Source organism: Megalopta genalis, chromosome 6 (assembly GCF_051020955.1).
Source record: "Megalopta genalis isolate 19385.01 chromosome 6, iyMegGena1_principal, whole genome shotgun sequence".
Taxonomy (NCBI): domain Eukaryota; kingdom Metazoa; phylum Arthropoda; class Insecta; order Hymenoptera; family Halictidae; genus Megalopta; species Megalopta genalis.
Window position 1 is genome coordinate 24,638,447 of NC_135018.1, and position 27,862 is coordinate 24,666,308.

General features: G+C 38.2%; 1 protein-coding gene across 2 annotated transcripts; it reads left to right on the plus strand.

Moving 5' to 3' along the window:
* The first annotated feature begins 595 nt into the window (after positions 1-595).
* LOC117222262 (RYamide receptor) lies at positions 596-26,787 on the plus strand. Of its 2 annotated transcripts, XR_013033765.1 has the most exons (9): positions 596-3,678; positions 12,454-12,596; positions 14,310-14,482; positions 16,493-16,679; positions 18,041-18,144; positions 18,607-18,730; positions 19,549-19,721; positions 24,113-25,162; positions 25,245-26,787. XR_013033765.1 is itself a non-coding variant. In XM_033473882.2 (8 exons), the coding sequence occupies exons 1-8, from the start codon at positions 3,416-3,418 to the stop codon at positions 24,485-24,487; spliced, it is 1,542 nt and encodes a 513-aa protein (XP_033329773.1). In that variant the 5' UTR covers positions 596-3,415; the 3' UTR covers positions 24,488-26,787. The 2 variants fall into 2 exon arrangements, 1 of the variants encoding a protein (XP_033329773.1); XM_033473882.2 differs by having other exon boundaries at positions 24,113-26,787.
* The last annotated feature ends 1,075 nt before the right edge of the window (positions 26,788-27,862 follow it).

Genomic DNA, 27,862 nt, shown 5'->3' on the forward strand with positions numbered 1-27,862 from the left:
TGGCTCGGCCGTCTCACGCCAGCTGATCTCGCGTCTCATTGGTCACAGTATTTCGTTAATAACTCGTAAACAAAGCCGCGGATTGCATTTTCGCTAAGGAAAAAGTTACTTCAAATGACCTCAGGAACCCCTCATTTCCAGATTGCGAGACATTTTTGGGACACCCTGTATTGCGAAATTGTGCTAGAAACGCTTATTAAAAATTGTATCGATTTCTCACGCAATATCTGCAACCTGTATGCAGACCAAAATGATCTACCGAGATTGTAAAGCCATACTACATATATTGTTAACTCAGTTTTCGAATTGTTCGAAAGAGCAACCTAGTTAGCATCCACTTTCCTGACCGGCGACCATGTCCGTCAAGCGTTATAGATCGAGGGATCAAGTTGGATCGGCACATCGGCGGGCACCTTCGAGATATTTTGTTGCGAAGAACGGAGAACAACGCAAGGCGAAAGGATGAGGGTACGGTGGTGAAGAGAAAGGGAGGATGGGCGCGAGATGTGGAACGCAGGCGCGCTCGAAGGATCGTGCGCGAGCGGAGGCCGTATCTATGATGCTTTGAAGACCTCCGGCGGGAGCCACGATTCTTCCTTTCAGTTTATCGTGGCCCCGCTTACGAATATTCTCGCTGCCAGGAATCTGGGCTGATCTCTCGATCTTCGTTACGAACTGTCGCGAACGTCGAAATGACATAGCGAGACGATTTTCTCTTGAGAATCCACGAATTTCACGCGAGACAGAAAACAACGGAATTATATGCGACGCAAACAAGCAAGATAAGATACTTAACGACGGTGGTGATGTTTCGATGTCTCGGGCTACTAAACGGCAACATGTTCGTGGCATAATATGCTCGGTAACCATTCTCGATATTTGTCGGCGAATAGCCAATTATTCTTACCGTCGGAGGAAGTAAATATTTGGTTTGTCTAACGCGTGAATCGTAGCTATAGCTTTGTGATGCTGTTTTAACCAATCTTCGCGGAACGGATACGATATATAAACGATGTGTGGGTGAACATAACACGTGTAAAGCATTCGGGCAACGGTAAATACCTGTTTAGTGGATATTTGCGCAAGGTTGCCACTTATAAATACCTGAATTTTGAAATTTCGCGTGGCTCGCGTTGCCGTTTCATATCAGTACCGAGAGAAGTTTCGTCTGTTGCGCATCCAGTGCGACATTTCCCTGTTCAAATGTCGCATGCACGAAGTAGGGAATGCAAATATAAAATGGTTATTTTGTAATACTTCAACGCTGGGGGACGCGTCATTCACGCGCGACGCATTAATTTCCGTGAAATTTTTTGCAAATTCCGCGTCGCTTCGCTGTCGGATAAATAGCAGAAAATTGTTTCCACGTCGATGACGCGTGTATCTGTACTTTCTGCATTATCGTTACCGTTCGTTGGCCCTGCTACTGACAGCGTCAGCCTGCATCGTGCACGAGAACGGGCGCGTAAGGGAAAAAATATGGATCGACGTGTCAAGGGCCTGTTCCCTTTTATCACCGAAACGTTCATCTCGTTAACGGTCGCTATCCTGTAGATCGATCCGGTGTTCCGTCCATTCTATTAACTCAAACCGTCCGTGATTAATTATAAGCTAATCAACGGCTCTAACGTGAGAACGCGTCAGTCTCTACTTAATCTGGTAATCGAGTTTACATTGTGATGCAAATCGGAGCCCATTGGCCATTTTGTCGGTATTTCGTCAATCGTATACGTGTTGACAATATTTTCGACAGTCGTATGCGGATTGATAACGCGGAATAGTTGATCATCCGCGAGTTATCAACAGTGGTATCCCGTTTAATTTGAAGTGTATCGAAACACTATTGGCGCACTCAATAGAAACGCTTCCTAAACGTGACAATCTGATTTTGATGAGAATGTAATGTGTAGTTTGTTGGAAAATATTTGACACGTATTTCTTTTTTATTTGGGATGATTTATATCTAGTGGTTGATGGAAAGTCTGGGGTAAAACAAATTTTGAGATAGCTCGGAAATTAGAAGTTCTAGGACAATATAATTCTTTTCTAGGCGGTGTGTGTTTCGAGCAGAAATTTAATTAGATAAGATAATTTTTGAAGAAGCCATTTGTTTAGACAATGAACACTCTTTTTGTAATTTTCTCGTTGTCTGAACTCCTATAGGTAGATTATCGATGAAAATATAAACAAAATATACGATACTATTTTTCGGATTCCGGAACTTTTTATTCTTCCAAATAAACGAGAGATATTATGACAATTAAAGTGCCATTTAAATCGGTGCGTTTCATTTAAGCGATATATTTTGTCAATGTTTGTGCAATAATATTACAAAAGCAGCATACAGATTATATATCCGCTATTAATTTGATGAAAGCATTTAATACAATCTTTAAAATAACCTCAACATCGAATGTCCTTTTAAAGCTAAATTCAGCTAGATAATGGTTGAATTCATTAACCCAACCGACATTTCAATACATTCTACACTTATCTTAAATCTAAGAAGTTCCATACAGGTTTCGAAAATATTTTTGTTACTTTCGGAACGCAAATAACAATTTAATAAAACATAATATACGAAACTTAAATCTAACAAATGCTGCATTAGCTTCGAAAATGTTTCTGCCGTTTTAGAAACGTTAATGATTTATCCTGACAATATAATGTACATAAATCAAATGTAAAAGACGCTGTATAAGTTTCCGAAACGTTTTCGCCACTTTAGAATGCCAATGATTTACATTACATTTTTTAATGTAGGTACAGAGAACGTAAGCCTTGCGATGGCAGAAATGTTGACAGACCGCTGAATTTGTACAGTATCGGTACGTTTAGAAGCCTCGTCGGAAGAGAATAAATTTAAAAAATCCGTTTTCCATTGTCAGAATTTTGAAGAAGTCTCGAATTTTGTTTCACTTTCGAGTTACCGAATTTCCCTTGTAAATTCCATCAAAGCGTCAGCTCAGTAACTTGTATCATTAAACCCGAACGTACCAAGTTTTTCGGTCTATTGCGAACGCGTCAGTGATTAGCGGATCGATTGGAGTTGTAAATCAACGACAAGAAAAATGAAGATTCGATTACGGTGATTCCGTCGAAATGTATTTCACCGCCGATCCCGCTTGCCCGTGTATTCGTAATCGGATTTGTTCGGCCGAGAACGAATGAAAGAATCGCCGGCGGCGCGAGCTTTTTGCCCCGTCCAGGACCGAAAACGACAAACATAAGCCGCAACGGCCGAACCATTCTCCCCCGAGTAACAATCACGCAATTGATTACGGCCGCCCACGACGATTGATCCAAGACAGAACCGGAAGGTGGTGTTTCCCATGCCCGTTGGCGACGAAAGTCGCTTCCGTCCCTCCGACGCGCGCGATATCATCCGGCGGGGCTCCGCGTTCCTGGCGAAAGGATGTCGGTCAGTTTGGACAACACAACGATGATGTCGACAACCACGGTAGAGTACAACGACACGGACAACGGCGCAGACAACAGCACAGACAACGGCACAATACCGTTGCCAGATTTATACTCGATACTATGGTACATCTACGACAATCTCCACGGCAAACCCAATTATTTGTTGATCGTGCTCTACGTGCACGTGATGGTTATCGCCGTCACGGCCAATGTCCTCGTCATCGCGGTCGTTTTCAAGTACCACTGCATGAGAAGGTATGTACACACAGTTTTACGACAGCCGACGGAACGGCGAGTCGATTTCCATTGGAGATCGAGGAGTTTGCTGCTCTAAAAACCTTCTTTTCGTGTCATTCCCAACAGGAATAATTTAGCGTGGAACTGTTGAGGATAAATTAACGTACGATGTTAGGAAACCAGCAGTCATAGCGATTTGTCTTTGACCAGTTAGCTGTGTTTGACGAGTATATTCATCATGGAGAAGTGGCAGTATTTTGTCTCATGGCGAGTATACTCGTCGCGCGTAAAAAGTAGTGACCATTGGATTATTTAAATTGTAATAATAGCGAAAATAAAAACATATTCTCAAATATTAAGATATGTAGAATATTTTGAGGCCAATCCTACACGAAGGTGTTTACATTGTTATAAAAATAAGATTAGAAAAGTATCACGACATTGGTGTTCGACTGCAGCAGCAATTTAAATTTTTAACATTTATAAGTATTTGATTTTTCCCTCGTTTTTCGTTTATTATGTATGTAGTATATAGTAATGTTAAGCGAATAAGTAAATATTAGTAATACAATTGTTAATTTTATAAAATAAAACCGTCTTTTTGATCCGATATTTTAACAGCGACACTTACTCTGTGTTTGACGAGTATACTCGTCATCGCTTGATTCTCGCGACACATACAGGTGCGCGATCTGATAAGGAGGTGCCACAGCTAACTGGTTAAAGTCGCGTCTGTCTCTGAAATATTAAAATTGAATGTCGGAATAATACGACTCCGAAAATGAATTCTTCTGCGGAGAAGAGGAAGACCTTTTCACGGTTAAATGAAATCTTGTAAAGCATTCGTTAAAGTCATTCATTGTGCAGTGACAATTTTAGTAGGTACTGCTTCTAAGTGGATGACACGAATGACGCAGAGTGTCTCGCGATTCTTCGAAAGTACAAAAAATTAACATCAAGTTTCTTAATTGAAACATAAGAAGTATTGTCGCTCTGCTTCTTTTTGTCCTCTTCGATAATTAAAGAAACAACGATGCTGCAATAGGAAGCGACGAGGGAACACCCTTTAGTATAAAAAACATTTCAAACAGAGATCTGCAGCATCGTTTTAAAAACTGAAAACTATATTGGTGTAAGTGTATGGGTGATAGAGAGGAGTACAGTAAATTCTCTTGTCGTTCAGCTTATAAACGACAATGGACAATTTGCGAAGGGGAGATACGATTATTCGAGCCTCGCGGCTCGGTTTTATGGTTCTTGACAATCGGTGGCTATAAAAACAAGCCGCTAGGTGCGAATAATCGTATCTCCTCTTCCCAAATTGTCCATTTTTGTTTACAAGCTGAGCGACAATTGGAGAGAATTTACTGTACTTTTAATGCAACGAACAGATTTGTACCAAAACTTAAAATCATAATTTTTGTTGACTACTTTCATAATGCCCACACCTTGCAATTCAATTTGGGGGGTAGAAACAACACGTTGCTATAAGAAAACGATATTTGTAACTGGATGTTGCAAACAGTAAATGATAACTATATTGTGCACTTTAAGCGCAACTTAAAACAATATAATAATGGAAATAATTGAAAAATATCGATATGCTATTTTCAAACTATTAAACTTATTGACATGTCAACTGTCGAGTCTCCAATATTACATGGGCGATGCAATTATTGGGCCAGATTTAAAAATAAATGTTTGCATCGATACAATCAATGCGTCAAAGTTTAGGATCCGAGTAATTCTCGGTAGCAATTTCATTAACCTAATTATTTTTCATTTTACGGAGCCTTTGAATTGTTAAAGCAATAACTAATTATTATCCACAGCTTCGTCTTTTACAGAAAGTTTCGCACTCCAATAATAACAAATTAATTCGCGAGACACAATTTCTGTGACGATTTCATATTTGCAACTTAGCTCCAAATTCGTTTGATCCACTCCTTCATTAAACCATCAAAACAATCAGAAGTATTTCAATTGTTACACTGATCGATTCCTGGACTATCCCATATATGTATGTATGTACTTCTGTATCTCTGGACTCTGTACACAGTGTACTTGCACATGCGTTCCCGAGAACGTCTAGCAGATCAACGCCGCGCCGCGCCGCCTCGTGCAATTGATAAAGCGCGGATTAACTTGGAAGTAATTTAAACTTGAGTCCACCGACGATGCTTCTCGAGACGGATCAAGAGAGATTTGGCCGAATTACGCGGCGACGAGACGATTGAAACCGTATCGGGTGTATAGGCTGTTGATTAAGGAAGCCGCCGCGCCGCTTGTGTCGGAACAGTCGGCTTACCATCAGGATATTGCTTCCGGAACAATAAGATCGTCTCCAATCGAGTTAACACGTTGAGCGCGGGACTGATTTTCCTGGATTTTCCGTTGAGCCGGCAAGCCGGCGTTACATTTTAACCTTGATACTGCCGGTCCCATATGCAGTTGATCCGAATTCAGTTCGCTGTCAGTCCCTAAGAATTGACGCCGCCCCAAAAACAGTACACTAGTCGATCCAGATGAACTGACACCGGCCAAAGGGAAAGTTCACTGTCAGCCCCCTCGGGGCTGACGTCGCGCTTAACGTGTTAATTGTAGCTGCGAGCAAGACTCTTTACGAGGGCAAACCAAATTAATCTCGTTGGACCGAGTGTGTCGCCGAGCCATTACCTACACACGCGACCATTCTTCGAATTTTCAATAGAAAATCGATGAGCGCCGACGCGACATCCATCGAGGACCGCTCGATCTCGGAAAGTTAAACGTTAAGGACGCCCTTGCGCGGATTTGATCCTCCATTGTCATTCGTTTGCTATTCGTCGCGACGAGCATTCCGCGCGATTCTTTCGCGTCGCACGTTCCCTCGACCCAGTTCCGCGAAAGAAGTTCTAGTAGGAGGCGGGAAGGATCGTTTCAGAGGAACGTTTAATCAGGATGCTCGGATCGCTGATTAATCGTAGACGCAGACCCGCAATCGAAGATCTGGCCAGATGGTAATAACACGCGGGCGTATCACGTGGGCTCGCAATTGCGAACGCACGCACGGATCTTCGTGTAAACAATGGGCCGCGAATTGGATTCGCGAATAGAAAGTACCAGTTCAAATATAGAAGGGTTACGTGGCGATATCGTTCGTAAATAAATGAAACCGCCGGTCGATCGCGAACGCGTTAGGGAAGCGAATGAAATAAATGGTCTAGAGTGTTCCTCGCCGGATTCTATCGCGTCGCGGCCATGATCGTCGCGACAAGGAAAGGAATCCGCCTTGAATGTTCTCGGACTCTGGATTGAGAAATGCATAGGCATGTGCTTATTTCCGATATGTGCGAAACGTCGTGCAAATAAACGATCTGCTCGAATTCGCGATGCGCGTCGGGACGTGTTGACCCGCCGCGTCGACGTTTATTTCTGAAGTCGAAATTATTGTTTCACCCCCCCCCCCACCCCCTCAATCCGAGAAATTTAGGCTACGGACGCTAGCCTGTGTTTTTTAAGTATATTATAGTAGTCAACCGCGACAATAGCTGCGAGATACTTCTACAAAGCAATGAGACTGAATCCGTAGTCCGACAATTAGCTGTATTGTAACTAAGAAACCGATAGCAACTTCAACGAATGTACGTGGACTGCATGTTCAGTCGAAACATTAAGACGACGAAGCTAAGATGTTGGATTCGACAATAAATTCGGTACGGGTGTGCAGCAAGCAATAAAACAATATCGAGGACACTACGCGGTCAAACTCTGCATTAAACTTTGCAAACATGCAACGCAAACTTATGAAAAGTTAAAATCTATCAATGGAGAGTCCTTCGGAGTACAGTAAATTCTCCCTAATTGACGTTCGGACTGTACAAACAAATGAACAATTTGGGAAGAGGAGATACGGTTATTCGAGCTTCGCGGGTCGTTTTCATAGCCGCCGATTGTCAAGAACTATAAAAACGAACCGCGAGGCTCGAATAATCGTATCTCCTCTTTACAAACTGAGCGGCAAGAGAATTTACTGTAGTCCTCTCTATCGCTCATACACTTACACCAATATAGATTTCAGTGTTTAAAACGATGCTGCAGATCTCTGTTTGAAATGTTTTTTATACTAAAGGGTGTTCCCTCGTCGCTTCCTATTGCAGCATCGTTGTTTCTCTAATTATCGAAGAGGACAAAAAGAAGCAGAGCGACAATACTTCTTATGTTTCAATTAAGAAACTTGATGTTAATTTTTTGTACTTTCGAAGAATCGCGAGACACTCTGCGTCATTCGTGTCATCCACTTAGAAGCAGTATCTACTAAAATTGTCACTGCACAATGAATGACCTTAACGAATGCTTTACAAGATTTTATTTAACCGTGAAAAGGCCTTCTCCTCTTCTCCGCAGAAGAATTCATTTTCGGAGTCGTATTATTCCGACATTCAATTTTAATATTTCAGAGACAGACGCGACTTTAACCAGTTAGCTGTGGCACCTCCTTATCAGATCGCGCACCTGTATGTGTCGCGAGAATCAAGCGATGACGAGTATACTCGTCAAACACAGAGTAAGTGTCGCTGTTACAATATCGGATCAAAAAGACGGTTTTATTTTATAAAATTAACAATTTTGTTACTAATATTTACTTATTCGCTTAACATTAACATATGGACCGTTTATTTTGAAAGTGGTGTAAGTCCATTTTTGAGAAAAATGAGATATCACGTAATTCATGCTTAATTTAATGTAAATTTTTTATATATGGAATTTTATAACATGGGATTTTTTTGAGAAATTAAAAGTTATAACTGGTCCGTGTTTAATTTCTCAAAAAAATCCCATGTTTTGTACAACTTAAAATTGATCGGTAAATGAAATTGCATAATCATCGATTATGAAAGTGGTGTAAGTCCAATTGACAGAGGTAGGTGGCATAGCAGATGGTTGCCGATCAGTAATCTGTTATTTTTTCTTTGTTTTATAATAAGTGTGATATTACGTGTCAAGAGTTGCTAATTTAGGTTAATTATACAATTTTTTTCTTAAAATGGATAACTTCATATTAACATCAGATAGTGATATAGGTAAGAACAAATGGTAAACCAATACTATTTTATAACAATTGAAAATATTTATTTTATTTAATTATAAATAAATTCACACAGACATAAAGCCCATGAATAGAAACAGAAGAATAATCTTAGATTCAGAGGATGAAAATAATTCCGCTAGGAACAACAAATTAACAAATCGTAAAAAGAGAAGAAGAATAATAGAGGTAGGATTTTCATCAGATGAGGATATTGTTATTGAGAACTTGAATTCTGCAGAACAAAATAAAGAAAAATATTTGCAGCAAATAAACAAAATTAAGCGAAATAATGGACAAAAGTACTATACAAAAAGAGGAAAATTCATTCCTGCAAAACAATTTGAATCCAAAAATTGTAATTGCTCGAAGAAATGCATAGAACGTATTAATGAAGCACAACGTATAGAAATTTTTGATAAGTTCTGGAATATAGGTGATTTTAATAAGCAAAATGTATTTTTATATGGTAGTGTTCAACGAGAACCTGTCAATAGAAGACGGCCTAGAAATAATTCGGGCACTAAAAGAGCATATGCTTATAAATTTTACCTAGTCACTTCTGGTGGAAACATTTTAGAATGTAAGAAGTTTTTCATTAATACTTTCCAAATATCTACTGGACGAATTGATTGTATCCTAAAATCGCATGAGAACATTCCGAAAGACATGCGTGGAAAAATGGATGGCTCTTGCAGAAGAACTAGTGAGCTACTGACGAATACAGTGATAGACCATATAAAAGCTTTCCAGCATTTGAAAGTCACTATACTCGATCACAAAATCCAGAACGAATGTTTTTAAATCCGGAATTAAATATAAGAAAAATGTATAATTTATACTTGGAAAAATGCAAGGAAAACAACTTGAGCTCAGTTAATGAATGGACGTACAGGAAAATCTTTAAACGAGATTTTAAGTTACGCTTCCATTTGCCACGTAAAGATACCTGTGCGAAATGCGATTTCTTAAACATGAAAATTAAGACAATAACTGATGACGAAGAAAAAATTATTCATGTAGAAAGACATGATGTTCACTTGCAAAATGCTGAATTATCAAGAAAAGCATTACAAGAAGATAAAATTCTAGCATCAGAAAATCCCGATAAATACTTTGCCTTCACTTTTGATTTACAAAAAGCCTTACCTTACCCGAAATTGTCTGTCTCAATCGCATATTACAAGCGAAATATGTACGTCTTAAACGAGGGTTTTCACAATTTCCACGATAATAAAGTTAATATGTATGTGTGGGACGAAACCATTGCTTCTAGGGGATCGCAAGAGGTGGCTTCTTGCTGTTTGAAGCATTTAGAAAATGTAACGACCCAAAGCCATGTTATTGCCTACAGTGACATGTGTACTGGGCAAAATCGAAATTTACAAATGGCATTGATGTGGTTGAAGGTTGTCCAGTCGGAAAATAACATTGAGATAATTCATCACAAATTTTTACTCTCGGGGCATTCATACCTTCCGAACGATGCAGATTTTGGCATTATAGAAATGGCATTGCGAAAAAAGAATTTTGTGTACACACCACAGGATTACTATAACGTAATAGCGCAATGTAGAAAACATGATAAATTCATCTTACATGAAATGAAACGGGAGAATTTCATTTCAACAAAAAATCTCCAAAATGCGATTAAAAAACAGATAAAAAAAAATACTAATGGGGAACAGGTCAATTGGTTGCAAATATGTTGGTTGAGGTTCCTCAAAAGTGCACCATATACCATTTTTTATAAAACAACGATGAAGGACGCAGAATTTAAAATTATAAATTTATTACCTATACGACCTGGAAGACCACTAAAATTTGAAAAAATCGCCCTGGTGCCTATGTACCAAAATACCAGGCCTATTACTTACGAAAAATATAAAGACATGAAGCAGTTATTACCTTATATACCTCCGGTGCATCATGCATATTTTGAAACACTACCACACATGCAGAGAATAAGTAAATACTATCAGTATCTTTTAATTTTGACAATGTAATTGGCGTCTAAAATAAAATTTTATGTGTTGTTATACGTATTTGTAAAGAAAATTATATTAAAATGAAGTATATTTTAAGTGATATTTGATTTTTCAAAATTGAAATTAAACGATTTTTACAATTGTCTAATTTTGAAAGTGGTGTAAGTCCATTTATAGTCCATAAATATGTGTTATCGTAGTCTAATTCGCCTAAAACAAATCTATATAATCAAATTAAATATTGATAAAACAATAGAAACAATGCCAGACCTCATATAATTTGCCTATATTTTTAAATCAACAAACATATTAACCTTTAATTTTCTCGAAACAAAAGAAAATGGACTTACACCACTTTCAAAATAAACGGTCCATATACTACATACATAACAAACGAAAAACGCGGGAAGAATCAAGTACTTATAAAAGTTAAAAATTCAAATTGCTGCTGCAGAAAGTTCTTCGGAGTACTCTGGACAGTCGGATCAACGTATAACAGTCGGAATGATTGTTGATGAATTACTAAAGTTTCCATGAGTAAACAATCTATCCCCATGAGTCTGCAACCTCCGTACGTTTTGAAACTGGGAGCAGTGTCTAGACATTCCAGCTGAAGGGAGCTCAAACTTAACAGTGTTACAGAGAGTGGAACAACCCCTCTGGCGGTATGTGACTTTCCAAGGAGGAGACATTCAAGGGAAAATGCCGTCGAACAGTTTAATTGTTTATATGTGACAAATAACGTAACAGCAGTTTCATTGCTTTATAGACACACTTTCGCTGCAGGACAAAAAAGATAGCGCACATTTTAAAACGGATTAAACGGATCTTTCAAATCGGACTAAATGATTTGAATTTTTTTGGATATCGGAAGGTCTAGTTTAGTAGGTAATGTGTAAGAAAGTGTTTATATATATACGCGTTTGCACAACCGTGCACACTCTTTCGGCAAATCGATAGTCGTGAAACAATTTTTAAGTTACCGAGACCTATGAATTCGTTATATGCTACGATCAAAAAGTAGAAAAAAATGATTATTCTATTCTTTTGGTTATTGCAACAGATTGCAATTTTTGTAAAAACTTTCCTACGCATTGTCACGTAAACTAGTTCCTCTAACATGTCGGAAATATTTAAATCGTTTGATCCAATTTTAAAGAAGTTATGTATTCCGCTTTAACTTCTTGCCGTATTTTATCGAGTCTGATACGTGATGAAGATTTTTAATACTCCACTCTTTCAGTTTTTCCGTTCTTCTAAGTCTGAACGCAATTCTGCTCTCTTGACGTCAATATTTAAGTATTCTAGTTAATGTAAGCAAACACAATAAGTATATATTTCTCTTCCTCGTAAAAATATATCACGATCGAAAAGCTTCTACTTGTTATAATCACTATTTACCTATCACATAATGATAGGAATGGATACAGGAATGGGTTAAAACGTGTGCGATCTGTTTCATCGGGATTGCAACAGACCGAGAAAGAGATCTGAAAGAAAAGAAATCGTCTGTTTCATAAATAAGGACTCATTCGTAAAGGACTCGATTGTCGCGAAAGCTATTTGTTTTTTCGATTAAAACGCAATCATCAATATTAACCATCGAATTAAATTTACTAACGATATTTCATACAGTATGGATGAAAAATATTGTACAGCCCCGCAGAAACAACATGTTGAAACAATAAACGACAGAAGAAGTTCCAAAATAGCAACACAGAACGTTTTTGTTTGCAGCATTACCAATTATTTCGTGGTGAACCTGTCCGTAGCAGATCTTCTAGTGACTACGATCTGCATGCCTATGGCTGTCAGTCAAGCAATCTCGATCGACTGGACCTATGGTGAACTGATGTGCAAACTGTCCTCTTATCTTCAGGGTAATTACTTATGAATAACTTCATCATTCCTGTGCGCTCAATTATTTTATTTTATTAATAGTTATTTGCGAGACGATCCTCGCTTAGTAAATATTATTAACCCTAGAAAGATAACCATATGACAACGTACGTAAAAGATAACCATACGCTTCAGAGGCGCATGCTTTTCTAAGGCGTCAATTTTATACTAACAATGGATATTTATTTAAGTTAATCTAGTCATTTTAAAGGTTTGGCATTATTGTAAAAATAAAATGCATTTATATTATATTTTTTTATATTTTAAGTAATTTTAAACTTAAATCACTAGACCTCTATGAAAAATTAACAAAAATCAACAGTCTTCGCAGGCGCCTCTGCGACGTAGGTTATCTTTCTCGGGTTAATGAAGTATATGACATCTCGAAATATCAATATACTATCAAATATCATTATCACTAACCATTTTATATTAATATAATCTGCAGACTGTTTTTAATTCTCATACAGTTTTCGAAACAACAGCTTTCAACTTCGAAGGCAACTTATATTTGAACTGTAATAGTCGCAAAGTTTTAGCTCGCATAGTAATATATTTTATAGACCATCCTAAATATGGTAACGCAGTTTAAAGTTACGTTGCAATCTATTTCAGAAACTAAGCATGTAAGAGAAAATATAATCATTCTGCGCGAAAGAGTAATTATTCATATTATGGAACCTTTAAAACCTTAGTTCTGCGAATGGTTCTATAGCAGATAGTAATAACATTCTTGAAAATTTCCAATTGCAAATTTCATCAAAAATTTAGAATTTAAAGAAACGAATGAAACTCATCTTTATCACCATAAACGTCACGAGTATTTTTAAGAACATCCTCCGCCATATTACCATTGTTTAAATTCATAGAGCACCTTAACACTCATGCTTTGGATTTTTGTAAATAGAAGATATTGTGCTTCGAATCCATATTTTATATTAAGCGAATACTTCTGAAAAGCAACGGAATAAATTTCTATGAAAACACCACCTAGACGAAGTACAGATATTTGTATACATAAATTGTGATTATGAATATTATTATTATTACAGAACTGAATTGATCAAATGCAAAACACTAAAGACATTAGAATAATTTAATCGTATTGCCACATTATACTCACCTTATTACAATTATTAAAGAAAGAAAGAAATTTTTATTGAACTTTCAATTCCTACAATTGGAGAATTTGTATTTTCCATAAAAAATCGCGGTGATTCGATACGACACAACTTATAAGATGACCAGATACACTATTACATTATAGAGCGCATGCATTCATATCCTAGATAAGTTAGAATGTAACAATTCCGACAATATAGATTTTCCATTGAAAATGTCACTTTTCTCGGTTCGGATCGTTGCGAGGCGTCGTTTCCCTTAAGATACGATAAGACGACGAAAAAAATCGTACATGACTTAAATTACAAAGACCTTAATGAAACATGTAAAAATTGTAATCAATTGTGTTAAAACTAGATAGTCAAATAACAATATTTATATTCTGAGTCCAAATGAACCCGAGCCCCATGGACCGAATGTTAAGTAGCAGAATATTCTGCCATCGTAAGTTCGGATAATCGAGGTTCCACCTTATTTCCTGTATCTTCAGTCAAGCTGCGAGAATGTATGAAAAAAGGTCCGGAAAAAAAGTGAAACTTCGTCGAGCAATTTAACCAACAAAGCATTTATAGGGGTCGCAGTCGCTGCCTCAGTTTTCACCATTACCGCAATGAGCATCGACAGATACCTGGCGATAAGAAGCCCCATAGCGTTCCGACGGGTTTTCAATCGCAAGAGCACCGTCCTCGTTATCGTAGCCCTTTGGCTGGTCGCTTTAATCATCTTTGCTCCGGTCTTAAAGGTGGTTAGTATAAAACCCAACTTATCGTAATATCGTGGCCAAGCACACTCCGGTGATTGTTTTTCTGACAGAAGCTTTTAAAACATGCAGCCGCTTTACATAAATATTCCAACGATTCCCCAGAGCCAAGAGGTGACATTGTATTCGTGAAAAATTCTATCTACCTACTAATCTGGATCATATATTTTTCTCAAGAGATAAGAGCCACGTTTCGTATTTCTCTTGACGGCAAGTGGTAGATGGGGTGGAATTAAGGTCAAACCGCATCATTCTTGCGAGAAATGCCAACCTCCCACCTTCTGATACGCCTGGAATAAATTAGTTACGTACGCGGGATCGTTGGATCGCTGAAAAGTAAATACCTCGACTACAATTTGTTCTTCCCTGTTAGATCCCGGCGTGTTTTGCTGAAACAGTAAATTGTTCCAATCATTTCTCCCTTTTCGTCGAATCGCAACTGACCACGCGCACTACTGCAAAATACAATTTGGCAAACAAGTTACCCTCATAGTCACCAGCCCATAGGGTAAGTGTAGGTATTGCCGCGGTTTCTCAATGAAGGCGAACTTTGTACAGAGAAAATAAGATCTTCTACGTCAATAAATTGACAACTCGAGCTATACCTATTATTCTTTAACTCGAATATTTACTTTTAAATAAGTAAAGAGTAGTGTAGTAATACACTACTCTACAAGTAAAGAAATACATGTGCATATATTACCGCGGTTATGTATCTATTACTGCGAGCCAAATACTGCGGACGTACCGATTACTGCGTATCAAGGTTGACATAATCAATTTTCTTTTAAATGTACAAACTATGCGCCAATTACTGTGCCAGTAAATAACATCTAAGGATAGATTTTATCTATAGATAGACTTTATCTAAAAATAACGCTAAAATGAATAGTTTACCAAAATATAAATGCCTTCCGAATCAGCGTTCACAGCTGCCGTTACAAGTATTTCATAAGACTCGACACTTATAAGTTTCCGAATATCAAAATCAATAAATCAATTAAAAGTGCGATTACTATCACTTGTGTGTCATAAATTATCAATATTAAACATATAAAAAATGATGAGATTTATTTTTAGAAGATTACATTGTTAGATTTGATTACGTCCATAAAATACCGCAGTATTTGGTTCGTCCGCAGTAATACCCACACTTACCCTAGAACGTTCTGTTTATCGTTCTCTTGTTTTCTCGGTTGCAGAAAAATCTTTTTCGTTTATTATTGCCGAACAAATACAGGACTCGGAGAAAATAGTGCAAACGCTACTTGTAAGTCGTGTGTAGACTTTATAAAATTAGTTATGGAATTGTAAATAGTTCATTTGATACCTGAAAAATTTAGAAGTGGAACTTACTGTTGTAACTATTTATTATAGAACCAAAGACCAAAAGTATGCCATTTACATTTGTGGTGTCCTCGAAAAGGAAAGATGCAATGCAAAAAATGTTTATATATGTAATTTATTTATAATAAAAAAATGGTAATGGATCTCCTGGAATTTCGGCATGCTACTTAAAGAATAACAAAATTTCATTTATTTCAATTAATGGAATATTTTTGTATGATAGAATAATTTAGAGTTCCGCACCCTCCTTGTTAGTATACGAGGTGTTTCCATCATTTTGTCCGACCCTATTATTCTCCTAATCGCTGCGCCTTCTGAAAACAAGATTACGTGTCTATGATGAATCGTTGGGATAACAATGAACGGTACCGCGGTTACAAAAGAACCAATGTCGCGATTTTTTTCTGAACATCACACGGAATAATTTCATTTAGCATCGTGTCTCCCGCTGTCATCTATATTCCTGGTCGCAAATGACAAGACAGTAATTCCAGCATTTTATATCCTCGCGAAGCGTGCGACGAAAATAAGGAAATCTGGAACACCTCGTCGCTGGCGGGAAGCTCGTTGCGAGTACATTTCTCCTTGTTGATTTTCGTTTTTCGAAGACAGTCCGACCGGATGAACTTTGACCAATTTTTCTGCCAGATGACTCTGCAGAGTCCGAAGCTGGACTTGAAACTCAACACGTCTCTCCGGGGATTCTGGTCAGTGACGAGCAATTCCTTGCAGAAACCACCGGTTTTCTACACTTGTAAGGAAGATTTCGGGCTTCTGGGTATTCGGGCGCATCTTTTCGGAACTGTGTGCTTCGTATTGGTATACGCAATCCCCGGTAAGCAGAAACATGCATGGTATACATAAACGTCGAAGGTAGCACATCATTTCTCGTTTTATTTTTCAACGCAACAAATTTAACACACCTTTTCGGGCAAGAGTTTCCAACAGAAAAATATACTGAATCGTGCTTTTAAACGTTTCTAAAGGCTCGAAACTAATAAATCGTAGCTCTTTCGCCATTTAGTAACTTCGTTCTGGAATAAAATCAATTAAATCTATAAAACGATGCACGTGAATGGATTTCTACGTTCCTTTGACAGTTTCGAATCAATTCGGAACATTTTTCGGTTTTGAACGTTGTATTTCGTTACCAACATCAATCCGAAGCAACTCTATAGAGACACTAGATTGACCATTTTGTTCTATTGAATTTTTCTTTCCGACAAAATGTTTGCAGAATGTCGTTCTCAGCGAATACGTAGAAGATCCATGCGCGATCGAGAACCATCAAACACAATCAATTTTATTATCTCCGCGAAAACATGTTCATTTTCAAGTACAGTAATTTCCCCTAGGAATGTTCGGAGGTCGAAATTGAAATCGGCAGATCTGAGAATACTAAATACAAAGAAACCATACAAAGTAATGCTAGAATAAAAACGATGACATGACTTTTTTATTTCTAATTTTTTGACACGATTCGAAGGCAATTCGGACGTCGCGTGACACGATTCGAAGGCAATTCGGACGTCGCGTGACACGATTCGAAGGCAATTCGGAGGCAATTTGGAGGCCACATGACACGATTCGACGATCACGTACCTAGTACATTAAATTCTCCCTAATTCGCGGTCAGATTGTGCATAAAAATGGACAATTTGGGAAGAGGATATATGATTATTCAAGCCTTACGGCTCATTTTTATAATTGTTGACAATCGGCGACTATAAAAACGAGCCGCAAGACTTGAATAATCGTATCTCCTCTTCCCAAATTGTCCATTTTTGTGAACAATTCGCAGAAAATTTTTTACCGGGAATTTGCGTCGTGTGCCGCTTCACACGCTTGACTAACATCGACGTAGCAATAAATTACACAGTCGTAGAACTAGCAGAGGGAAATTCACAGCAACCCGAAATTTAGCATTTCCGGGAGAAATTACTGTAATACGTAAATTATATCTTCAAAGGTTTGTCTGAAGGCTTAGGAAATTATAGAACGAAAGTTTAACTAATTATAATCAATAGTATACGTCCACTACTTCGATACTTGTGTCTTACAGCAGTTCTAACTAAGGCAATAATTGAACTAAAAGACTACACTCGCACGCTATACATAGATGCAGTATTCTTATCCTCATCCTCTTCCTTTATCTCTTGATGTTGCTTTTTGGTTTCGTCACCTGGTTTCCTTCAGGTGTCGTCGTGATACTGTCCTACTCCATGATGGGGCGAACGTTGTGCTCCCGGAAGCCGCCGTTCGATTGCGACAGCGTCAGAGGAAATGCTAGCTCACAACAGGTTGGTTCGTACTTCAGCTCTAATCGGCTGATCATATCATTTAATCGAGCGAAATTATATCGCGCGTTTTACCAAATTGGATTAAGAGAACCCGCCAGTTCGGTGTACAAATCGATCCTCGAACTCCGGTTCGTTAAAGCCCATTCAACGGTAGTCTGGACAACGTCTAGAAATAGCTGGTATTTGCCAGAGGGACAGTCCCTCGTTCAGAGACTTCATAATTTACCATTGGGGCGGACTTCTTCCTCGACGTTTCTTTTCAACTCCGCCCTTCGTGCGTACGATTCTCTGCAGTAGCTTCGGTTTTGCTCGACGAGTCGAGACTGTGACTTCGCAGTCTTCACAGTCGACGAGTACAATCGCCGTTTACTCTAACAGTGATTAGACAACGAGTTCCTGCGATCTACATGCGTCGAAATTCTGTCACGTCCGCGACTGCGTGCAACCGCATTTTGTTCGCAGACGTTCCGGCTTGTACGTGAGAGAAGACGAATTGCTTGGATATTGCTCCTTCTGGCGGTGCTGTTCGCCTTATGTTGGCTGCCGTACAACGTTTTAATGCTCTTGATCGATCTGGACGCAGTCGGTGAGTGCTGGCCCATTGATGAAACCACAACAATCGTCACGCGCCTTTTAATTGAAATCCCGTGTTACTTCCGAAAGCCGGGACACATAAAAAACACTTGCGTACATACATGACCGTCCCGGACAATAATATAATATTAGCTTGATGCGTAAGTCCTGTCGCTTGTTTTTCTAAACGCAATTTTATCTCGAGGATAAATCTTTTTTATGTATGCTTTTTATATCGTTATAAAAGTGCTGCACTTCCTTTTCCAAACACGCCCTGAATCTCTTCAAAGTAAATACTGCAACAGCTAGAAAAGTAGGTGTATTTTCCTCTTGTTGTTGATCATTATAGTTAATCTGGAGCTATTGCAGAGGGTACACAAAACCTTATCAGCCATATAAGATTGTCCGTTTTGTGCATACTCGTCGTCAAGATGTGAATATTCTTGTGAAATTAAAATTAAATTAAATTAAAAATTCGCGGTCTTGTCATACGATATTCAATCAAACTTTGTATATAATAGTAGCAATAGGCAAAAACAAAGTTACGAGCCTAGTATGTGTCCGTGTCTCAAATTCCATTCTGATCTACAAAGAAACGTTGACATTAACCCATTGGATATATCATCCCACGATCTTAAGGACGTAACGCATGTATCTTACTATTAGAGAAAGAAATACATATTTTCATTTTAATTATCCATAAATTGTAGAATAGCTCTAATCTACGTTTTCAAAGAAAGTTTGCAATTTTAGAGAAAATTGAGTGTTACATTCGTATAAATATTTGAATTCCTGCAAAACGGAAAATACAGTACCAAATATTGTTCGCAGGAGAAAGAAACGCGATCGAGTACGCCCACGCTTACTCCCTATTCTTGGGGCATGCAAACAGCGCGCTGAATCCTGTGGTGTATTGCATCATGACTCGTACTTTCCGACGTAGCGTGGTTGAAATTCTTCGTTGCGGTTCGGACGGGCTTGTCCATCGAAGATCTCGTCGCAGAGTAAGTGTCGGCAGTTCGAGTCCGTGTGTGGAACCTATGCATGTATAATAATTCGAGGAAGCCTTTATTTTCCGACTGCGCCGCCACGGAAAAAAGACAAGGTAAAAACGAGCCCTCTTATTAGTACCGGAGGAGTATCGATGATATTCCAACGTATTACATCCTATATTAACTGCCATATCCTTTCCCTTCATTCCGTAGCGACTGGGCAATCTATTCTTCGCGAGCTAAATGGCATTTACTCGATCAGAAAGTACAATCTCGTTCAAAAATACATACATATAACGTTCATATGGACTTCACAGATTCTCAATGATAGATTCATAATTATCGAAATCTATGTATGTTGTATGACCATTGCATTTCGATGACAAAATATTTAATTGAAAAAGTCAAAGTTCAATCATAAATATTTGTTATTCGGAATATGTATATGTGAAATAGGGTCCGCGAAATTTTGCTTTTACGAGTATTTAAGATCTCGTGCAAGATAAATTTTCACCTCTTGTGACTGAATTGACGAAAAAGCTCGTTATATCCATTTATGACGTTGATAGGTAGAAGCAGTCGCAAATGCGTTCGTGTCAATTTAACTTTCAGAAGATCATTCGTTTGTTTTCCGTTGGCTTTCAACTTAATCTAACTTTAATTTGTACGCGAAACGAAATGAACTTTCGGAATATCCCAATATAGCAGAGGTGACTGACAGATAGCAGATTTTCAAATATGAAATATTTAATTAACAAAACTTTAAAGAAATTCAAATGTAAAAAGAGAAATAATCTTTAATGAACTATCTCAATTCATCGATATTGTGAAATTATCGTTATCATTTATTGTTAAATCACCTATTTTTTCTTCTAATATTATTAAACAGTTTATTGCTGTGTCATAAGTGTGTCTTATATTTTGCGATTAACCTGTACCATATTAATTCGTTCGTGGCCGATAGACTCAGACGAGAGTGTATTTGCTAGTTCTAGAATTGCAACAAAGAGGATACTTTCAATAACGAGTTCAACTGTAAAATCGTTGTATAATGCCTAAAATATAATGTGCTCACTCTGACACTATTAGTTTAGTCTAGAAGTTTCAAGTCGTGAAGTTCTAGAATTCCTATCGAAGTTCCCATCCACAGTTGATGAAGTAAAGTTCTAGGTATTCAAACAACCATCATTACTCAAAGCTATCACTTTCTTGAATCATTCCAAAGCTCTGTCACATCTAAATAAAGTGTCTTTTTTAGTCACACGTGCCCTCAATCGTTATAAGTTTTGTCACATTGATATACTGTTATATTACGCTTTGAAGTAAATTAATATAAGTGACATTGCTATCTTTTAAAGATGTGCCTGAGTTTAACTGAAACGTAAATCAATATTCCTAAATTGTTCAATTTGGGAACTGCACGCGTGCAGAATTCATGGCTAATATTATTCGTAAAGTTCTATTATGTTTCTTTGTTATAAAAAGAAAGATATTTCCAATAAACGTTCCTCGGCTCAACGGTCGAAGTAGATGTAGAGAAATTTTAGGAGTCAAATCGATTAATCATTCGTTCAAACATCTACATACCACGTGAGTACGACCGCAAAACAGATACGATAGAATATGGTACAATGTATTCCGCAATTGCGAATGACAGAACACACATTTCGTTGGATTATGAAAGACAGAGGGATATTAAAAACGACGAAGAGTTCGCAAACACATCTTTTTCTCTTGGTTTTCACCGTTTGATATCCTCTAAAATATCGGGTTTATCAAACATCTCATGTTCAATCCGGAGAGTGAGAATTCACGGTGTCCTTTGATGTGCTGTGCCTCGTGAATAATATGTATGTATCTGTCAGTGTACGACGCATCGTATTTTAAATAAGCGACTGTCTGGCAAGGAAAGGTGCCCAGGGTTAACGTTCACTTTTTTAGGAGATTTGGTACAGCGATAGAGCTTGTAAAGCTGAATGCAATGGTACCCGGTTCTAGGAACAGACGGCTTACAATTTTTGAGATAATTAATATTGAAGTTGACGCCAGGGGCGTGGGGCAAAAGGGGAATCGGTCGCCCGCTCCAACTAGTCTTCCAATTTGTGTTGATTCCTGACTTTTGATTATTATTGGCTAAGTTACGCGCTGTACAAGAGACGTGATTAGGTGGAGCGGGCGTCCGATTCCCCTTGCCCCTTGCGTCGATTAGCAGAATACCCCCCTTGCCACTCTACCGAAACAACAGACTTCTTCTGAGCAACCGAGAGTAGATAGTACGCAACGATTAATGTTTGTGAACACTACCTCGGACGGAGGCAACTGCGGTAGAAGAATAAACAACTAAATCCTTTACAAAGATGTGCGAACTTTAAAGTCGACTTTCTCGAAAAAGGAGCCCCGGATAAAGAAAATGTTATACCAAATTTGTTTCTTATTTTTTCACGTAGAATCACCCTCTGCTCGATTGTACTACGAATTCTGGTCTACCCTGTATAGCCACTGATTTTTTCAACTATTGCAGACAATTTTCATTTCGCAAAAAGATCCACAGTCTAGATGTTGATATTAATTAAAGGCCGGTATTGAAGAACGACTCCTCAGGTAAACCATGACATATATGTTACACAAAAGTAGAAATTCTTTCTCATAATATAAGATTTTATGGTTTAATATGATAGCGTTTTACAGTGTTGTCGCCCAAAGTGTGTACTAGAACACATATTTCCTTTTAGCGACCAACCAGGGTTTTAGGGTTTGTCAGACGTCCTGAATTTCTTGGCCAACTCGTAAACTTACGTCTTCTTATAGCCAAACCACGCAATGATTACCGCAGGCGATTTTCCGGCTCGAAGTGATGCAAGTGTATTACCGTCCTCCGGTCGTATTCTCAGCTCACGGCTGACCATTTCCCACTACCTAGTTCGCTGATCGGTGGTTCTTATAGTGAATGATCTTAGCGACGGTTGCTCTGTTTATCTCTTCCGTAACTGTATCGTATCTACCAATTATGGCCCAAAATATTTACCTCGACGACCATGTGTGTATATAAATAAAGAATAAAGAAAATGAGTAAATCTAAACAAAGTTAAGAACAAAACAAACGTTTATTTATTCAAAAACGTGTAGAAGTGAAATTTATTCATTCGAGACGTAGTTTTCAAGATAATCGATTTTAAACGTCCATCAGTAGATCACGAAACTAAGGGATTCGGGAACGCAAAGAATTCGAGAATGATGCAATCAAAATTGGTAAAATTAATCGGCAACTATAAAAGCGAGCCACGAGCCTCGAATAATCGTATCTCCTCTCCCCAAGTTATCCATTTTCGTTTCCAAGCTGAGGGACAATATGAGAGAAAGTACTGTATCGCGATTCTCGAAAACACGAGTAACCATTCCACACATCACGAACGTTCTTAGAATTCACATGACAGAGCCGCAGCAGCAATTTATGAACAATACTCAGGGATGAGAGTATCGCGATTTCATCAAGCCCCTAATATGAATTCCACGAAGCGTCCGTGAAATTATATCGAGTGCGTGATAAAAATTATACAGCCGATTTCACGGTCATATCCATAAAATGGTACTAAACGCCGTTCCTTTCTTTATTGCAAAAACAATTTCTATAGTTTCTATAGTTTTCGAGTTCCTAAAATAAAGTTGTTGATTTCGTACCTGAGATTTTCGTACCTGAGTTGTTTCGTTCGTAGATACAATATTTTAAGAATTGCTCGCCGAATATAACGCTAACAAAAATCGTATAATAAGGAGTTGGCGCCAAAGTATGGCGCTGTAAGATAAAAAAGAACTACAGATTTCTACCAATCTTTGGTCAAAATCGTGATAAAACTGTGATTTTTGTCATCATTAATTTGTTATAACTCACAAAACTGATTTCGATAAAATTTTCAACATGCACATAAGTTACCAAGATCTACGAAAGGCATTTCTTAAATTTTCGTTATAGGCTCAAATACAAAAGTTAAAAGATGAGGGTTTCTACTTTTTTTTTGCCATTCCAAGTAATAGCGAAATTTAAAAAAAGCGTTTTGGTCATCGTCCCACTATCATCTAAAAAAAAATTCAAGTCACTTAGTCCAGTTTCAAAAAAGTTATTGCGTTCTAAGTGGTGTACGAACACTTTTGTGGACGACTGTAGCTGCCAAACGGCAACGATAGGATCTCTTCTGAACCAAAAGTTACAAGAGTGGGTAACACAATGTCTCATTCGTTTGCTTTAATAACACGTTGGTTAGAACCACAGCTCACATTAAATCGCAATGTCTTAAATTGTTTTGTTTCAAATATATCTCTGCATTCGAAGTTCAAAGCCGGAAGACAATAAGTTGAAAGGTTGTTTGACATCTTACACCTGTAACGATTCTGGCATACTGTTTCAGAGCATTCAAGGAACCGCCGTGATGGATGACGTGTGCGCAGGATGCAGTGCCGGAGATGGCTCGATGAGGGGGTTGCTGCGCAAACGAAGAATGTTGGCCGGATGCAGATGCGGGCTGCCGATAGGCGGTCATCACGCGGTTTTGGCACTGCGACGCACGGCCACGACGAGCAGCGGATACGACAGCTTTTACAGCAGGCACAGTACTCATAAGCGCTGCTACATGCTGCGCAGCCTCCGCGAGAGGCCTCAAATCTCGACGAATCAGGTTGCAAACGCGGATAAACGTCGACAAACCTGCAACCAAAGGGACGATCCTAAGACCAGCCAACTTCGAATCAGCAAGCTCACCACCACGAACGAACAATGTCTTTAACTCTTAACCAGGATTGATCTTTTTTTGTCTATCTACTGACATTTTGGAGCAGCGGGGCGTATAGGCTTTTGCCTATTCTAAGCAGTTGTAAGCTCAAGTGGGAATTATACAGGGTGTTCCACAATTACTTTAACAGCCGAAAATGAGGGGTAGCTGAGGTCATTTGAAGTAACTTTTTCCTTTGCGAAAATGCAATCCGCGGCTTTGTTTACGAGTTATTAACGAAAAACACTGGTCAATGAGAGGTGACGGTGCGAGAGAGAGAATCCGCGAGAGAGTACGCAGCACGAGGCTTTGACAGATGGTCGGGACGGACTCGAGCCGCGTTCGAAGTATTGAACAAATCACGAAGCGAGAACTTTCCGGATTTTTTTTTACTACGTAACAGTGATATTTTGAAAAAAACGCTGTTCACCTTTACTTTAGAACATCAGAAGAATATTTACTAATTTTTCGGACCCGAAATAATAAGTAATTTAACCGTGACGGCCGTTTTAATTTTCTAGTGTGCATGACACCTCGTGTGTAACATATGAAATTTTTAAGCAAGGTGTACAGTGAAGATTAACAAAGTACGTAAATGATATTTTACGTTAATGATATTTTATTTAAATAATTCCGTGTCCGAACACAGTTAAACGAATGATTTAAAGGTCATGTCAAGTTCATGTCAAGGTTATGTAAAGTTTAAGGTTATCTCAAGGTTATGTCAAGGTCATATCAAGGTCATGTAATGTCATATCAAGGTCATGTCAAGGTTATTGATAATATTCTTCATATTTCTCTAACAAACATATCCCTTACGTTCTTTAACACGATTATTATTTATTAAATTAGCTTTGCGGATCATTCATTAAACTGTGTTCGGACACGGAATTATTTAAATTAAAATATCATTTACGTACATTGTTAATCTTCACTGTACACCTTCCTTAAAAATTTCATATGTTGACCTTGACATGACCTTTACATGACCTTGACGTGACCTTTACATGTCCTTGATATGACCTTGTCATGAACTTGACATGACCTTGACATGAACTTGATATGACCTTGACAAATCAAGGTTATATCAAGGTTATACCAGGGTTATGTCAAGATTATTGATAATATTCTTCATATTTTTCTAACAAACATATCCCTTACGTTCTTTAACGCGATTATTATTTATTAAATTAGCTTTGCGGATCATTCGTTAAACTGTGTTCGGACGCGGAATTATTTAAATTAAAATATCATTTACGTACTTTGTTAATCTTCACTGTACACCTTGCTTAAAAATTTCACATGTTACACACGAGGTGTCATGCACACTAGAAAATTAAAACGGCCGTCATGGTTAAATTACTTACTATTTCGGGTCCGGAAAATTAGTAAATATTCTTCAGACGTTCTAAAGTAAAGGTGAACAGCGTTTTTCTTAAAAATATCACTGTTACGTAGTAAAAAAAAATCCCGTAAGTTCTCGCTTCGTGATTTGTTCAATACTTCGAACGCGGCTCGAATCCGTCCCGACCATCTGTCAAAGCCTCGTGCTGCGGACTCTCTCTCTCTCGCGCCGTCACCTCTCATTGGCCAGTGTTTTTCGTTAATAACTCGTAAACAAAGCCGCGGATTGCATTTTCGCAAAGGAAAAAGTTACTTCAAATGACCTCAGCTACCCCTCATTTTCGGCTGTTAAAGTAATTGTGGAATACCCTGTATACATCCCTGTCTGGTTGAGTATTAAACAATGTTGTACATTAACAGAGAATGTCGCGCGATTCAAAGTTGACTGTCCTAGCGAAACTTGATGCTTTTGCAGCTAATGTGACAGTGGGCACAGAAATTAAAGACATCGCTATAAATCAGGGGTGGCTTTGATCACAACAGGGCGATCTGTTTTTTTTTAAATTATAGACGGCGGTCTACCAACATCGTATGTGTTAAGTGATCATAAGAAATGTAGTAATTTAAAGTCAAAAATATGTTTGAATTTAAAATAAACACAGACCAGTCGACCGCGATCGATGCTTTGGCCACCCCTGCTATAAATGGTATCAGATTTTCAAATTGCTTACGGATGCGATTATTTTGAACATCTCTGCTTTTATCTTCATTTTCAACTGCATCATTTGTGCCAGATTGTACACTATATATGTCTGCCAGGTTTCGTTATAATTGGCAACTTCAAATAGGACGATGTCTGTTGTAAGTATAATCACCCCGTGGTGATTGACTTTTCTTATAGGCGTTGTGTGAAATCGGTGTTCTTATGTACGCGAAAATCTTCAATGTAAATATATACCATGCGAATTAAAGATTCAAGGTGGTTCATTAACAACAGAATCCCAAGGGTAATCGGAGCAAACGATTTATCTCAGTCTATGGTTCCCCGCGAATCGTTACCGCCGACGTATCCGCGACGAAGAGTAATGAGATTTGACGGAGCGACTTCCGTGGTTTCTTACTTTATTTGAAGTTCACGTGGAATAGAACATTCAATGTTTCATTCTAACTAATGCAAATTAGGATCAAACGATCGGTTTACTTAATTAAGTCCGACGAGGAAAATACATCGTTCTAATTTCAGGATGTAACATTTGAATTTCGAGATCCGAAATGTTTGCAGCTGCTAGCGTTTAGAAAGATCTTCTAAAAAAAGGTGAGTTCGTGATTTCTGAAGCATGGTAGAGTTAAAAGTGCCACATCTTTTTATCTATATACGTAGTGAGATATTTTTTATACCATCTCGAAGATTTAAAATTACTTGAAACACAGCGGTTTACATTGAATCCCGCGTGTTTCGTATAGTTAGTGGATTTCAGCAAAAAATACAACATGAATCTTTTTTAAAATTCTGCACTTTAAGAAGTTGGAACATTAATGACTGCAATGTTTGCTCGCAAGACGGAAACAATGACACAGGTAGAGGCAGTTAACGGGAAATGGAGTGAGTTTACAAATTAAAGTGAAAGAACAAAGTGACATGGAGTGTAACAAAATGTTGGAATATTGTTAAGACAGTGTTTACTATTACTGTTATGCATTCCCTCTTTCTCTCTCTCTCTCTCTCTCTCTCTCTCTCTCTCTCTCTCTCTCTCTCTTCCTTTCACTCTATTCGTTGCAGTTGCTATTAAAAGAATGCTCGGTATAAGGGTGGAAAAGAAGGCACGTCACATGACGGCGTAATCGGATCGGGGATGGACATGCGTTTCACAAACATTTGCTCGTGACAAACAAACATTCTTGTCCCGTGGCTGACGTCAGCAGTATTATTAAACTCGATTAAATGCAGATTAAATCGATGTCTACTAAAATGATCGCAAATGAAATTACACGGTTAGGAGTTCTTCGTTTAATGGAAAGTGTACATGCACGTTACAATTTATCGTA

Coding starts and splice junctions, on each gene's coding strand:
- LOC117222262 (XM_033473882.2), top strand. CDS start 3,416: ATGTCGGTCAGTTTGGACAACACAACGATGATGTCGACAACCACGGTA. Junction 12,597..14,309: donor ACTGTCCTCTTATCTTCAGG/GTAATTACTTAT, acceptor AAGCATTTATAG/GGGTCGCAGTCGCTGCCTCA. Junction 14,483..16,492: donor TTGCTCCGGTCTTAAAGGTG/GTTAGTATAAAA, acceptor TTTTTCTGCCAG/ATGACTCTGCAGAGTCCGAA.